General features: G+C 54.2%; 1 protein-coding gene across 1 annotated transcript in view; it reads left to right on the top strand.

Annotated features, from left to right (window-relative positions):
- The window catches only part of LOC111154447 (protein tyrosine phosphatase, receptor type N2), a 650,145-nt gene that overhangs the window by 208,983 nt on the left and 426,136 nt on the right, over positions 1 to 15,026 (top strand). Inside the window, exons 7-9 of the mRNA XM_022514054.1 lie at positions 8,448 to 8,660; positions 9,696 to 9,796; positions 12,635 to 13,014. Of these exons, the coding sequence (XP_022369762.1) occupies positions 8,448 to 8,660; positions 9,696 to 9,796; positions 12,635 to 13,014 (694 nt within the window). The remainder of the gene's footprint in view (positions 1 to 8,447; positions 8,661 to 9,695; positions 9,797 to 12,634; positions 13,015 to 15,026) is intronic.

The following is a 15,026-nucleotide window of genomic DNA, read 5'->3' as shown; positions in this document are numbered from 1 at the left end:
GATGGTGTGGTGATGTTGATGGTGATGGTGATGATGATGGTGATTGTGATGATGTTGATGGTGATGGTGATGATGATGGTGATAGTGATTGTGATGATGGTGATGGTGGTGATGTTGATGGTGATGCTGGTGGTGATGGTGATGCTGGTGTTGAGGCGATGATGAGAGTGATGACGGTGATGTGTGTTTTGACATGACTAAATTGTATACTTTCATACACTCATGGTGATAAAGACATTTAAGAGCGAGAGCTGTTACACATGAACCACATCTTCCTTGTTAAAGCAGTTTCGTAGTGAGGTTATCTGTACAACACTGCTTGTCCTCTAAAGCTTAGAATGTTTTGTCTGGGGGACCCTAGTAAGACGTATAATTTTGGTCGGTCGTTTGCAGCAGTCGTGCTTGTGAGTTGATCTCCTACTCCAGGCCTTACATATTTGACGTCCTGACATTTGTGTAATTGCTCTGCTAGAGTCCACTTAGAGCACTGAAAGCTGCTTAAAATGTCATTATAAGCTGCCCGGGTCTCAGAATTACATGGTGCTGTTGATGGAACAAAAGAATGTTCCACTTTGATGCACGTGGTATTTGATTGTGCTCTGAGCTCTGGTCCCTCTTCAACCCACCAGGGCTAGCTGGGCTTTTTAAAAAGGATCTCTTGATTCATGTTCATCTACATGATTGACAGTGGGTGCCTTTGAGATAACTCGGTGTGGTTGACGGTGGTGGCCTGGGAGAGGATTTCTGACGTGTGTTAATTGTTCTCATTGTCAGCGGGGCAGTCACTTTGAATCTGCCATTGCGTGTGAAGGTTTGTTGTGGTGGTGGTGAAAATAATAATTTTTTTTTTTTTTAGTTATTTTTTTTCAAATGAAACCTGGAAAGTTTCTTTTTTGGATGAAAGGAGATAATTCTAGGAATTATATTTTATTATTCTGTTTTGAAGGTAGGTATTTCTTATTAGAGGCATTTTAAGAGACCCAAGGAAAGTCTCTCCTGTGCTCTGATCTTTATCTTAAAGAACTTAAGTTTTATCATGTGGTAATCTGTTCCTATACTTCTCCAGATAATGAGAACAGACTGAAGGAAGCTGAAGAAAAAAGACGTAACAATAAGAATTTATCTGAGTTCTTAAATTTTGGAACAGATTATTGGAAGAGGGACACAATTTTGCATTCACTGTATTGATTATTAGAAATACGGTAGAACATCTACACACTATTTTGTTTTCATAGTAAACCCTTCAAGTGGGAATTATTGGGTTCCCGCCTCCCCCATCTTCCATACCCTGGATTATTTATCTGTAGCCCCTATCAGCACCAGACATTCTATGTGTTTTCAGTTGCTTGTTTTCTTTCTCTTCTGATACGGATGAATACTTCGTGAAAGACAGGGCTTTGTTAACGGCACTATTGCTGCACCTGGAAAGTAACTATGCATAGAAAATGTGCAGGGAAGAAAGGAAAGAATGGAGGGGTGGTGGGAGGGAGGAAAGAGGGTATCTCCTGAACACTTCTGTTTAAATTCAAGGGCCTCTGGGAGGCATAAATCACTCACTGATTATCAATCACCTTAATGAGACCTGGAATGAATCTCCCATACTGTGAGCAGCACAGAGAGGCTGCCTGAAGAGCAACATGGGGGGCAGGGGTAATGTGGGGGCCAAAGGGAGGGGGCATTTGGACATGTGGGGACAGGACTAAACCCTGGACTCCTACACAGAAGACCGTACAAGGGAGTGAGGGATACAAACGTTGCCATACACAGGCAGGGACATGAGAATCTAGCCTGCCCCATAGCTTCATCCATAGCCAATTTGCTGCGAACCAGGACCTGAATAACCACCGTGATGATTCTTTTTTTTTTAAAGATTTATTTATTTATTTATTTGACAGAGAGAAATCACAAGTAGGCAGAGAGGCAGGCAGAGAGAGAGGAGGAAGCAGGCACCCTGCTGAGCAGAGAGCCCGATGTGGGGCTTGAACCCAGGACCTGGGATCATGACCTGAGCCGAAGGCAGCGGCTTAACCCACTGAGCCACCCAGGCGCCCACCACCGTGATGATTCTTGTGGCCCCTTTGCCTGGCTGTTCCAGCAAAATAATCCCATCGGGTTGCATTCCTACATCTGGAGACAGTGGGAGGCTGGAGCCTGGGGCTCCAAGAGGAAACTTTCTGGGAGGGTAGGCAGTACGCCTTGACTCAAGGGCTTAACTTAGGCTGAAATGTCACAGGGGAGGAGGTAAGTGACATCCTCTGCCCACTGAGTAGAGTGTGGCAGGGATTCCAGCTTGTGAAGCCCGTTAGGATGGATGCCTCAGCTCTGCAAGACGGGCCTGGGCACAAATCCTTGGTTAGCCCAGGTGCTTAGGAATGCAGTGTTTCTGTCCAGTGATTTTTCTGGTGAAGTTTGCGTTCACTGGAAATTCATTTTTGATTCAACGCTTGTTAAATGTTTCTCATAAATGTCTCAATACACTCCCTGCCTTGGTGAATGTCTGGGGGCATTGTGGCCCCCCAAAAGGACCATGCATTTAGGGTGCAGCCCCATGCTGTGACAGGCCTTGGCCAGCTGTAGCATGACTTCTACTTTTAGGGGCCTTTTTTCACGTTCTATGCCATTGTTGCCACGATGCAGGACACTGAAGTGGATGTGTTTATACTGCTAGACAGGAAAGACACGAGATGTATTTTATTGATTTTCTGTTTGAAATATATCCTTGAAATTTTTAATGAAAAAATTTTGCTCAGGGTAGTTCAGAACCTGGAATTACAGGGTAAGATTTTTAAAAAGACATAATTTGGGTTTATCTTTCTAAACAACCAGTAAGGCCGTAAATTACTTAGGTCGCCTTCATTAGGAATTATAAACAATGAGGGTGTTTAAAACGTTTTTAGCAAAAGCTAAGCTTTATATTTTTACGTTTTAAAAGTTTTATAAGTGACATTTGTCAGATCTAAGTCTGTCAATGTAATTGTTAATTCTGAGGTAAAATGTAGGGAGTGATTTACAAGTAGATTTTTTTAACGGTATGAGTATCATTTATTTACAAGTAGATTCAAAGTTTGGAGGTTGGTTGAATTTCAGAAAAACGTTTGCCTAAGATAGGGTAATGAGTGACAGTTTGAAAAGCATGTGCGCTCAGATACTTGCCTGTTTCTGGAAGAAAATGAAGTGGCTTCTTGAGTCATGCTGTCATTTGATGTTCTTGCAGGGTCTCTATGGTTGGTCTGTCCCAGATGTTGAGTTTGCTTAATACTGTCCAGTAGTCAAGTCTCTCTGGCTTCTAAAACATTTTGATATGTTTGTATCAATCCTATTGTAGCTCTGCAGCCACCATGCCTTTAATTCTATATCCTTGTACCAGTTAGTGAAGCGAACAGATGGATGGATGAGCGAATGGAGAGTGGATGGGTGGGTGGGTGGGTGGATGTGTGGATGAAGGGTGGGTGGGTGGTTGCGTAGATGGGTGGATATGTGGATGGATGGGTGAGTGGATGGGTGGATGGATGTGTGGATGAGTTAGAGGATTGGTGGATGGGTACATGGGTAGATGGGTGGATGGGTGGATGGGTGTATGGATGGATGCATGCTTGGATGATTGATGGGTAGGTGGGTGGATGGGTGGATGGGTGAGTGGATAGGTGGATAGATGTGTGGATGGGTAAGAGGATTGGTGGATGGGTACATGGGTAGATGGGTGGATGGTTGTATGGATGGATGGATGCTTGGATGATTGATGGGTAGGTGGGTGGATGGGTGGATAGATGGGTAGGTGGATGTGTAGATGGCTAGAAGGATGTGTGGATGGATGGATGATGGATGGATCAGTGGATGGATGGGTAGATGGATTGGTGGATGGGTAGGTGGGTGGGTGGATGGATGGTTGGATGGATGCTTGGATGATTAATGGGTGGGTGGATGGATGGGTGGGTGGATGGATAGATGGATAGTGGATGGGTAGGTGGGTGGGTGGAGTCTGAGGTCAGCCTTTAGTGACTGAGGTTAACATTTTTTTAAATGAGGCTTAATACTTCGGCAAGGAACCATCTCAGAAAGCAAATGTTGAGCAAACTGGGAGGCAGTAGTCACCTGGAACCACCAAGCGTGCTGATGGGCAGGCGCCATGTTCTCTGCTGGTCACTTACAGATTATGCGGAACTGTAGCCAGAGCTCACTATGGAAATTTAAACCTGTGTATTTACGGTGGATCGTAAGGGATAAAAAACAATGGAGGGTAAATGATTCCTGACCATCACCTCACCCTCGTGACAGTAGTTACAGTTGTTAAGCCCTGCGTGTGTGCCCGCCACTGGATAAGTGATGCACATGCCTGTCTCCCTTGTCCCCATAACACAGGAGGGATTGAGCACCAGGGAGATTAAGGGGCTTGCCCAAGGCCACATCCAGGGAGTACTAGCAGGGAGACGAGTCCGTAACCATGTGGCCCAGCTGTGTGCCTGCCGCCCCGTCGGCTCTCAGCTTCCTGAAGCAGCGTCTGGGAGGCACTGTAGCGCACTTCCTCCTTCGTGACAGCAGTGCACGCCCCAATGGGGAGAAGTCCACGTTTCTTCATGGGAATTTGGCCTCACAGCTCAACTGACATAGTGACTGATGAGAATTTTAAATGAGTCTTTGGAAACCAAAGTCTCAGCCACAGTTATAGCCAGTAAAGGAGAAACCCTCTCTGGATTCTAGAATTATGTGGCTTGAGAGAGTGGACGAGAAGCCACTGCCCACAGCCGTGGGGTTCGTGGCTGACGCCAGGCAGCTCCTGGGCTAACGGGTCTGCACAGAGCAGACACGGCAGGGCCCCGTCATCCATCTGCCTCAGTGGGCGAAGTCTCTGCTCACTGTCTCCTCCCTTCTGGGCCAGCCGCTGTGCCCCTCGGTCCCACAGCACCGTGTTCCCTGTGTCCTTCTGTCCCTGTGTCCCACGGAGGGTCAGGTCTGTGTGCAGTGAGTGAGTGGGTGTGTGTGACACGATTTCTATTGGGATTGGTCCTCATTGTCACTGTGGTGAGAGGGAAGGTTGCTGGGGCGGATTTGGCGAGTGTAGGTCCCTGTGGACTTTCTTCTTTGAGAAAGTTGGGAGCACTCGCTCCACGTGCGCTGCTGCGAGGGCAGGTGAGCCCAGTTTTGTCGCCAGGCGGGAGGCTCGGCCTCTGGACGTTTCCTGCGCATCTTCTGGGTGCAGCGGCCGCTCCGAACCGAACGCCTCCGCGCCCGTGCAGTCTGTTTCCGGCGTTGAGTGAGAGCTCTGTGGCCGGCGGGCGGGCCATGGGAAGGGGTGGTGGCGTGGGACTTGCTGAGTCACGGACCGAAGAGCAGAGGTGCCTGGTGGGGAGGCACCGGCAGGAATCAAACCCGGAACGTCGTGCTCACCGCGCTGCCTGCTGACCCGTTGCGGCTGGGGAGAGCCGCTGCCCGTTCTGAAAGCCGCGGCGACGGTGCGTTTGTTCGGGACAGCCGTGAGGGCCGGGCCGCGCGTGCACCCTCCATCCCGGGCGCAGCTCGGTCTTCCCCGTGGAACAGCGCGCGCCTTGCGTCCGCTGGCGTCCGGTGCGGTTTGTGTGGGATCGCGCCGGTCTCCAGCCTCCTGTCCCTTCCGCATCAGGCGAGCCTGTCTGCATTCTTAAGTGTGTTTTGTTTATGCGGAAGTGAAATCAGTGCTGGAAGTTCCTTCTGAAGTCAAGCATTCAGTTGCTGACCGTCTGGGACTGTGCGAGGCTCTGGGACGCAGGGGGGCAGGACGGCTTCTGTCTGCGTTCCCTTTGACCGCAAGCAGTTTCTGTTAGTCGGGTCAATGAGGCCACAGATGTCAGAGCGTGAGGAACCCGTGGCTGATGCCGGAGCTGAGGCCGGGGAGGTGCAGAGACGTCCTGGCCTGAGTTCATTCCGCCCCGCTTCTGTGTGGGCCTCACAGGGAGCAGTTACAGTCCGGTCCCCGACTGCCAGGGTCGACGGCGTGCACGACACGCTTCGTGCCCTCCCAGTTTCAGGCACCCCTTCTGACTGTGGTGCCACCCGTGCCTGCAGCCCCGTCTCAGAAACAATGACCGTGGAGACCGCGGCCCGTCAGCCCAGAAGGGATCCCAGGCGCCCAGGGAAGTCTGGAGTGGACACGGACAGAAAATGTCTTCGATGGCAGTGACGCTTGCCTGGCAAGAAGGAGACTGTGGGGGAGCGTGGGATGCCACACGGGATGTTCGGAAACAATCGCTTCCTTAGGGCCATGGGGCAGGAGTCCCCTGGAAAAGCGAGGTTGGTTGGATGTGAGCGCGACTGTACGTTTTCTCCCACAGTAGGCTCGACCTGCTCATCTGGAAAAGTTGGTGAGTCTGGGGCTCAAGACCCTCCTCTTGTGCCTTTGTCATGGACAAGCTCGCTGTGACCGGGCAAGGCTGTCTCCTCCATCAATCAGCACGGCTCCGAGGCAGAACCCCGGGGGCGGCGGGGCTGGCACAGCGTTCTGGGAGCGTCTGCACGTAGCTCGGACTTCACAGCCGTGGCCAGGGGGCCTGGATGTCAGCACCTCAGGTGAGCGGCAGGTTTGGTGGGGCTGCCGTGCAGCCTGGCTGGCGCGGTCTGCCTTCTCCTGCTGGCTCCTGGCTCGTCGCACGGAGCAGCCGTGACCCGCTCTCTCTGGACGGGCGTCAGCGCAAAGCCTCTGCCGGCCGGGCCCGCTTAGCCGTGGGTGCTGAGAACTTCTCGTGTCTGTTGGCGGGCGAGAGCTCCCAAAGGTGGACGCATTAAAAAACCTGAAAAGCCTCAATTTCTTAATTTACAGGAAGCAGAAAAGAGCCCGCAGTCCACTCAGTTCAGAGCACGGCCTCCGTGAGGCCATGGAGAGAGTGAACTCTCCCTGTGCCTGTGACCTCGGGGAGCAAAGCCTCGACGATGACCGTCCTGCCTAAACCTGCACTTGGGAACCGGACGCATCAGCATGGGATACTCAAGAAGCAGCAGTCGGGGCTCCCCGGGGTCAGAGGCGGGACTCCGTCGGACGGTGCTGTTGCCGAGGGAGACCTCGCCATCAGGAGGCACTGGATGCCGAGCACCCAGACGAGCGAGAGCGGACGTGTGGTACCCGTGACGACCACGCCGGCAGCGCCCCTCAGCCCGGGCAGGGGGACGCGGCAGCAAACCTGCTCACAATGGGCAGCATGGCCCCAGGAAAATGCACATACACCGTAGCGGCAGCCCGTTCTGGTGACCCAGTGGTGCCGCGCGGTTGACCCTGACGTCCGTTAACGCACTTACTTCTCCCCGTCAGCGGCCACGGCCCTGTAGTGGCGTTAAGAGGAGGACAAGGACCTTCGTCCCGGGACACCCACAGAGTTGCTCCTCGGGAGCTTTCCGGCGCTCCCACAGGCTGCATTTCCCGCCGCCGCCACTCGGGGGTATCTGTCTGCAGTCTGTTGGCGGCCGGCGGGCTTAGCTCCTCGGGTGACCCGCCGTGTCTCTCCCTCACCCTCCAGCCTGTAGGGTCTTTCCACTGGACATAGACTTCTGAATGAAAGGTTTTTTCTTTTAACTCTTCAGATATGTCATGCGATGTGTGTTATCAAATCTACAATTACCAGCTGAGTCAAAGACCTCATTGTCACAAGGCACGCAGTGTCACTCGGGCCCTCTTCTGCCTGAGGTCCGCCGCGGCTGCGTCCTGCCATGTCACGCCTCATGCGTGTCCTCGCCCGTGGTTGTGGCGAGTGGCCTCACCTTCTCCTCTTCTCAAGAGGTGCCACTGCGTGGCTCTGTGTCCACTATCCTTGGGGTCTGTTTGGTGTCTTGGCTTTCAAAGTTAATGCAATTTGGGGGAATTGCTAGAGGTTTTTTCCCCATTAGTGTTTTGGTCCCTCTCAGTCCCGCTCCTTCTCGCTTCCACTTGGAGTCTCGTGCCTGAGGTGATGCCGCAGTTTGCCCCGTTTCCACTCGGTCTTTCTCAATTCTTTTTTTAATTTTAAAATAAAAATTTCATTTACTTATTTGAGAGATAGAGAGAGCAAGAAGGTACAAGCAGGGGAGCGGCAGAGGCAGAGGGAGCAGACCCCGCCGAGCAGGGAGCCCGACGCGGGGCTCCATCCCAGGACCCTGAGATCATGACCTGAGCCAAAGGCAGACGCCTCACCGACTGGGACACCAGGAGCCCCCTTTTACCTGTCATTGAGATGATAATAGTTTCTGTTACGTATCTTGAGATTCACTAACCCGTTGCTCCCCGTTGCCCAATCTGCGGCCTGTCCTGTGAGTTTGTAAATCGTGAGTGCTGTGCTCCCCGTGTACCGAACTTCCTCTGCTCCTTGTTCAATCCCAGGTCTCTGCTGAGCTTGCCGGAGGCCTGCTCTGCCCCTGTTTGGGGCCATTGTTTACCTCCTTGCCACCTCTTCTGGTGGCGACTGCCGCTCCTTGGTGTCATCTGTGCTTGCCTTTGTGTGTGTCCCCAGAAACACTCGTCCAGAGCCTCCTGAAGGACCTGGGAAGGCAGCCGGCGCCGGCGGAGGGCCTGAGCCCCCTGGAGCTCGGCGAGATGGCCCACATGGTTGCTGCCGCCGTACGGGGAGTGGGTGCAGACGGCGAGCTGCGAGGAGCTGAGAAAGGAGCCGCAGGGGAGCCGCGAGAGGCCGGCGTCGGCAAGCAGGCTGGGGACAGCGGGACAGGTGAGCCTCCCAGCCCGGGGCCACGTACACCTGTGGCTTCGCAGCACGAGGAGGCTGCAGAGGCCCGGCTTGCCAGGCTGGGCAGCCTTCCTTCTGCGGGGGAGACGCCGACTTGGAGGGACGGTTTTTATCTGTTCGAACTTTGCCTCTAAAAGCTTTCTTAGCAGGCTCAGCCTAGCCGAGCAATTATGTTGGAAGGCAAATTGCTCTCAGTGCTGAGGTTCAGGGTTAGATAAAAAAAGAGTGATAGAAAGTGTTTTTGTTTGGATTGTGCCCGTGAATAGAGTCAAATATTTGAATAACACAGTAAAAAGGCTTCATTTTGCTTGAGGCTCACTTCTGCCCTCCCAGGCTGCTCCAGGGAGAACCGAGAGCCCCCCCGACTCTCCAGTGTCCCCGTGTGTGTCTGTATGTGTGTGTGTGTCTGTCCGTGTGTGTGTGTCTGTCTGTGTGTGTGTGTGTCCCCGTGTGTGTCTGTATGTGTGTGTGGTGTCTCGTCCTCTGTGGGCTGGGACCCAGGCTGGCTCAGAAGCTGGCAGCAGGGTGCCCAGAGCCGAGGGAACCGGCGCTCCTCGGGACAGGGTTCTGTGTTAGGCGGTCCTGAATAAGCTGTGGGTGCCTCTCGGCGAGGGGGGCGCAGTTAGGGTCTGGAAGGGGCCTGGGCACTGGGCTTCATGAATTCACGAGTTCAGGGCTGTCGGCATTGCTGGTAGGATATTTAGGAAAGTCATTAACTCTGGGGACAGCTAACCTTGAGGTGGTTGGTGTAGACGCCTTCCTTTGCTTTTCTGTCGCTGGTAACTGCTGCTGGCACTGTGGGATTTTCTTGCTGTGGGAGACTCTGAGGATGACACACAGATCCTTGGGGCTGGGGACGCAGTTCATGACCGAATTCACGCCTATCTCTTAGCTGGTGAGCCCTCCCCATCCACGTTCCATGGAGCTTATGGAACACGGATACCATACTCCGAACAGAAAAGGGTTACCTTCTAGGCGAAACTAGGCTGATATCATCTTGCCTGACCCCCTGTGAAGGACGCTCCATGTCTGATGGGGTCCGGACGAGGGTTCTGATGATGCTTGTGTCTTCCACAGATGACGGCGGGCCGGACGGCGGAGGTGGAGCTGACGAGGAGGTACGGTGAGGCGTCTCTGCCTGTTTGGGTCACCTTAGCTCTAGGGCTGCGCTGGCGTCTTTCTGGTCATAGTTTGAGAACGTAGACAAAACACAAAGGTTCGTTGTTCTGTTTGTTAAACCTCTGCTAATCCCCAAATTGGGAGAAAGTATAAAGAGGGCATAAAAAATTGTGTATATTTTGATACCTACTAATGTCTACTTTCAGATCATACGGTAACATTTACCCATCGTAGAAATATGGAAAATGCGGTTAATACAAACTAACGAATGAATATTCCTTAGAATTTTCCTACCTGGGGCTGTGGACTGGATCCTTGAGGTCATCCCGTGTGTGATTCCCGGGCCTCATTCAGCTCGGACCTCCACAGGCCCTGGTCCGTCGGTCCTGCCCTGTCTGATACGGTAGCCACTGGCCCCAGGTGTCCCTTTACATTGAAGCTTGTTAAGACGAAGTAGATAAAAATTCCTTCCCTCAGTTGTGCTGGCCCCAACGTCCGTGTTCCATTGTGAACCGTGGGCCGGGTGGTTCGGAGAATGTGTGGGTCATGGCTGGAGGGTCTCTCGACTGCGCTGGTGGGAAAGGCCATCTGAGAAGGGCTCAGTCATGGGTGACGGCCCTCACGGTGGTTTGCGGCCTTTCCGGCTGAAGAACCTTTGCTCACTAGTGCAAGTCTTACAGATGCAGAAAATCAGTGTGGAAACCATGACAATGGCTTTAGGTGGTTCTACGGAACCCTTTTCTGTAGAGTGGAAAAATCATTTTGGTTAGTACTTCTGTTTCCATTTTATTTTCGTGGCTTTTGATTCAATGCCTGTTAGCAAGTAGCAAAAGAAAACATCTGCAATTCTCTTAAATGTCCATCAGAAATGCGGTTGGTGGCGGGGGAGTCGTGGCTCTAAGAATGCATCTTGGCAGAGGAGGGATGTGGACAGCGGGGCCGAGGGCAGCCAGAGCCGGGCCGCGGGGTCCGGGCTGCTCACACCTCGGCCCCCGTGGGTGCTCTCAAGACCCCAGTGTTTGCAGGCTCCCACCTTTCCTTCCTGAACAAGCCGAATTTTGATTCATTTCTCTGTTACTGGGGGTACATCTTCAAGCAATTTTTTTATTTTTCTTTTTTAAGATTTATTTGAGAGAGAGAGAGAGAGCACAGATGGAGAGGGGGAAGCAGGCTCCCCGCTACCAGGGAGCCCGACGCAGGACTTGATCTTAGGACCACAGGATCGTGACCTGAGCGGAAGGCAGACGCCCAACTCCTGAGCCCTCGCTGGCGCCCCTCAAGCAGTTTTTTCCCAACGGGCGTCTGAGTGTTGTGTTCTCTGAGCTCTGACTCGGAACATTTTCTGTTTCCTCCTCTCATGGAGCATAATTCGGCTGAGAACACCATTCTCTTTCTTCCGAAAGCTGGGGGACAGGGCTCCAGCCCTCCGTGGTCACTGAAATGCTGTGTACTGTCACCATTCAGGATCCAAACTTGAGCAGATGTTTTTTAACAAAATACTATTTTCTGTAACTATTTCAAAACACAAAGGAAAACTTCTGTACAATTTCTAGTCAACAATGGGATAAGTATTTTCCTTTATAGTCCTTCCTTAGTTTCCTAAAAAGCTTGAGTTTGATACGTGTGAAGGAAATCCACTTTTCGTCCTTCCGTCTGGTACAACACTGGAGCTTTCACGGGAAGCAGGAAATCCCTTGCCCGCCAGGAGGTGCCCTGGGGTGTGCCCTCCCTTCTTGGGCACCACCAGAAGCGCCAGGAGGGACCATTGGCTTCCCTGGGAAGCAGACTGGGGTCCCAGAAGGCTGTGTGGCCCAGTGGCAGCATCTCCGATGTCAGCGGGAACGACACTCAAATTCTGGACCGGCCAATCCCCGCCTCGCGGGCGTCGGGCACGTGATTAGCCTCTGTAAGCCCCAGAGTCCACTGACCGGAGATGAAACTAGGGCCGCGCTCCCGAGTTGAGGTGGCGATGAGGGACAGCGTCCACCGAGACTGAGCACAGCACCTGGCACATACTCAGGGCTGAGCGTGTCAGATGACGTCCGTCTGTCGGGACGTCACTTGAGTGGCTCTTGTCCAGGAAATGGGGTCAGGATGGGCGCGCCTCGGCTCTGAGGACCCAGAGTCCCCCAGGAGATTTGAGGCTGCAGGACATGTCCCCATGATGCTCACGCCTGATGTCTCCTCTTCCCTGTGAAATTGGGGGCAGGCGACGCCCCTGCACCGGCATCATGAGGACCCGGGAGTCTGCGTGGGTCAGGGTCCGGGACGGATCAGTAAACGCAGCGGCACGGCCATCACCAGGCACCAACTGCTCCAGAGCGGGGGGCTCAGAACCCCACGCGTGGTTGGTTTGGGCTTTTGTTTTTGTTTTGTTTGTTTTTAAAGATGTTATTTATCTGAGAGAGAGTGCGCACGCGAGCCGCAGAGGGACAGAGAGAGCGTCTCCAGCTGACTCCCCCGAGCACAGAACCCGACACAGCCCTCGTCTCACCACCCTGAGACCATGACCTGAGCCGAAATCAAGAGCCGGGCTCTCAGTGGACGGAGCGCCCCCGGCGCCCCCGATGTTGGCTTTTTTTAAAAAGACAGACCCCAACACACACACTGATGTAAAATCGGGCTCTTTAGAAAGGTGTCTGTATGTGAGAGAGAGACCGACGGGCAGGTGTGTGGCTGCATGAGGCTGGTGTGTGAGGCCCTCGTTCTCCCCTGGTCTGAACATATCCCGTCTGGAAGGGATCCTGAACGTGGCCACGCGGGCGCCACTCCGTCCCCGCCTGGTGCTGCCTGCCAGCTCTCTTGAACGTCATCTCACTGAGCCTTCTCTCCGCCAGGTCAGTCGTCTAGGCCTCAAACGCGGGGACCACCTGCGGCATCCTGGGTCCCCACTCTTTCCTGCGGCCCCCGTTCTCACGGAGCCCTTCAAAACGGAGAAGAAGAACTTGGAGACCCCCAGGATGCCCCCGACGTGGGAGGAGGAGAGCACTGGGGTGGAGGACGTGAGGAGTCAGACCTACTCCAGGGACCGGCTGGACAGGCCACGTCCCGCAGAGCCCCGGGGGGGCGGCTTTGGCGAGCTCCAGGCCTGGGTGCCAGGGCCCTCGCAGGAAGATGCTGGCCTTGAAGCCAGAGCCCAGGGACACCCCAGTGAGAGCCTGTGGCTGGCGGCCCGGCCTTCGCAGGAGGAAGAAGGCTACATTGTGACCGGGAATGAGTGAGTAGAGGCTCTGGTTTTTTCTCCCGGTGCCCAGCGGATGGGTGGAGGGGGGCGCGTTCATTCTTGCCCATCTTCACCCGGAGACACAGGAGGAGGTGGGCTTCCTGGTGTCGCGGGGGCAGGAGGGCAGCCGGGAGCCTCCTCGTCCATCACATGGTGCTGTGACCTGTGACCAAGGAGCCTGAGCTTCAGGGGGATTCTCCACGGAACAGAGCCCCTCCCGGCTCTTGGTTCCAGCCTTGTACCTGCGGTGCAGCCCGTGGGGCCCATGGACGCAGCGGCCCCAGGGCATGGGGGGCTGGGGTCTGCCCGGGGTTGCCTCCCTGCTGGCTGAGACTCCAGCCGTTTTAAGGTATTGGGACCCGAGTCATCCTTCAGAGGGAGACATGTTCATGGTAACAGGACGCTCTTCTCACTTTGATCTGCACGAATCATGGGGCCTCGTTCCCACAGTGTGTGCCCAGCTGGTGATGGGATCGGCCCCAAGCTCAGGTGCTCACCCTAATGACTCTGGCTTTGGACACGATGCTGTAGAATTGTGGTTTCCTCATGGTCTATAAGCAGGGTTTCAAGGGGGAGAGCACAGCCGGCCGTCCATGTGTGTGTGTGCGCGTGCACAGGTGTGCATGTATGTGCACGTGCACACACACGTGCGGATGTGCATGTGCACGCACAGTGTGGATAAGTGTGCACACAGGCATGTGTGTACCCATAGGTGTGTGCAGATGTGCATGTGTAAGTGCGTGTGTGCAGATTGTGTGCCTGCACGTGTACCGGTATGTGCGGGCGTGTGCGTGTGCAGAGGTGCGAGCGTGTGTGCAAGTGTGCGCAGCTGTGCAGGTGTGTGTGGACAGGCACACACCAGGTTCCGCCGTCGCCGGCACGTTAGTGCTCCCCGTCCGGGTGGTCCCTCACTGGTAGCTCGGAAGCTGCCTGGTGTCGGTGACGACACGCCGTGTGGGAGGGGCTGCGCCGTTTCTCACACCGGGAGTGCTCGCCTTCTTTCCGCACAGCCCCCCGAGCTCATGCTCGGCCAGCGGGCCGTCGTCGCTGGTGCATGGCGGACGACACCACGGCGGGGCAGGGGTGTCGCCTTCTGAGCCCACACGCTGAACGCCATCGGAGCCAGCTTGAGCGTAAGAGTCTCGCGCTGTTGGTGGTGTTTTCACTCGTGTTTTTAGAGAAGTGTCAGCGCTGACGCTTCAAGCTCGCACAGAAACACTGACTCCGTTTGCTCAAGTGCTTTTTACTGAGCCGCGTCCTCCCGTGTTGGACCTTTTTGCCCAGGTGCGGAGCTCCCCAGACCCACCCGTGCCGTCAGGCTCCAGTTCTCAGGTTGGGGACTCCCGGGGTGAGTGTCTTCAGAGTCGCGCCCTACAGAGCAGCACGAACGGGGATGTGAACAGCACAGGTGCCCAGGGCACAGCTCTGCTCCCTCGGGGCGAAGGCGGGACCGGCCTCCGCTCCTCCGGGACGCGGCTCTTCCCACAGCGTTCCTCTTCCGAGTTGTCGAAAGCCTTTGTGTGGATTTTCACTCCCTTGGGAAATACTGTTGCGTCGTGTGTGCGTGTATGTGTCTCTGTGTGTGCCCGTGTCTGTATGTGTTGTATGCATGCGTCTGTGTGTGGCCCGTGTGCATGTGTGCGCACATGTGTATACGTGCATGTACATGTGTGTGCACTGTGTATCTTGTGTGTGCACGTTCACGTGTGTGTGTGTGTGCGTGTGTATTCATGTGTATACCCGTGTGTGTGCACATGTGTATCTGTGTGCGCATACTGTTTGCATGCATCTGGTGCGCGTGTGCACGTGTGTATGCGTGTGCACGTGTGTTCATGTGTCTCTCTGTGTGAACGTGCGTATCATGTATGCTCGCTGCATGCATCTCCGTGTGCGCGTATTTGCACGTGTCTGTGTGCGCACGTGTGCTCATGTGTACGTGTATGTCTGTGTATGTGTGTGTGCCTGTGTGTGTATGTGTGTGTGTATGTGTGTGTGCCTGTGTGTGT

Source organism: Enhydra lutris, unplaced genomic scaffold, assembly GCF_002288905.1.
Source record: "Enhydra lutris kenyoni isolate GAN:26980312 unplaced genomic scaffold, ASM228890v2 scaffoldscaffold37, whole genome shotgun sequence".
Lineage (NCBI taxonomy): Eukaryota > Metazoa > Chordata > Mammalia > Carnivora > Mustelidae > Enhydra > Enhydra lutris.
The sequence above is the reverse complement of the archived record's forward strand: the minus strand, read 5'-3'. Positions and strand labels throughout refer to the sequence as shown.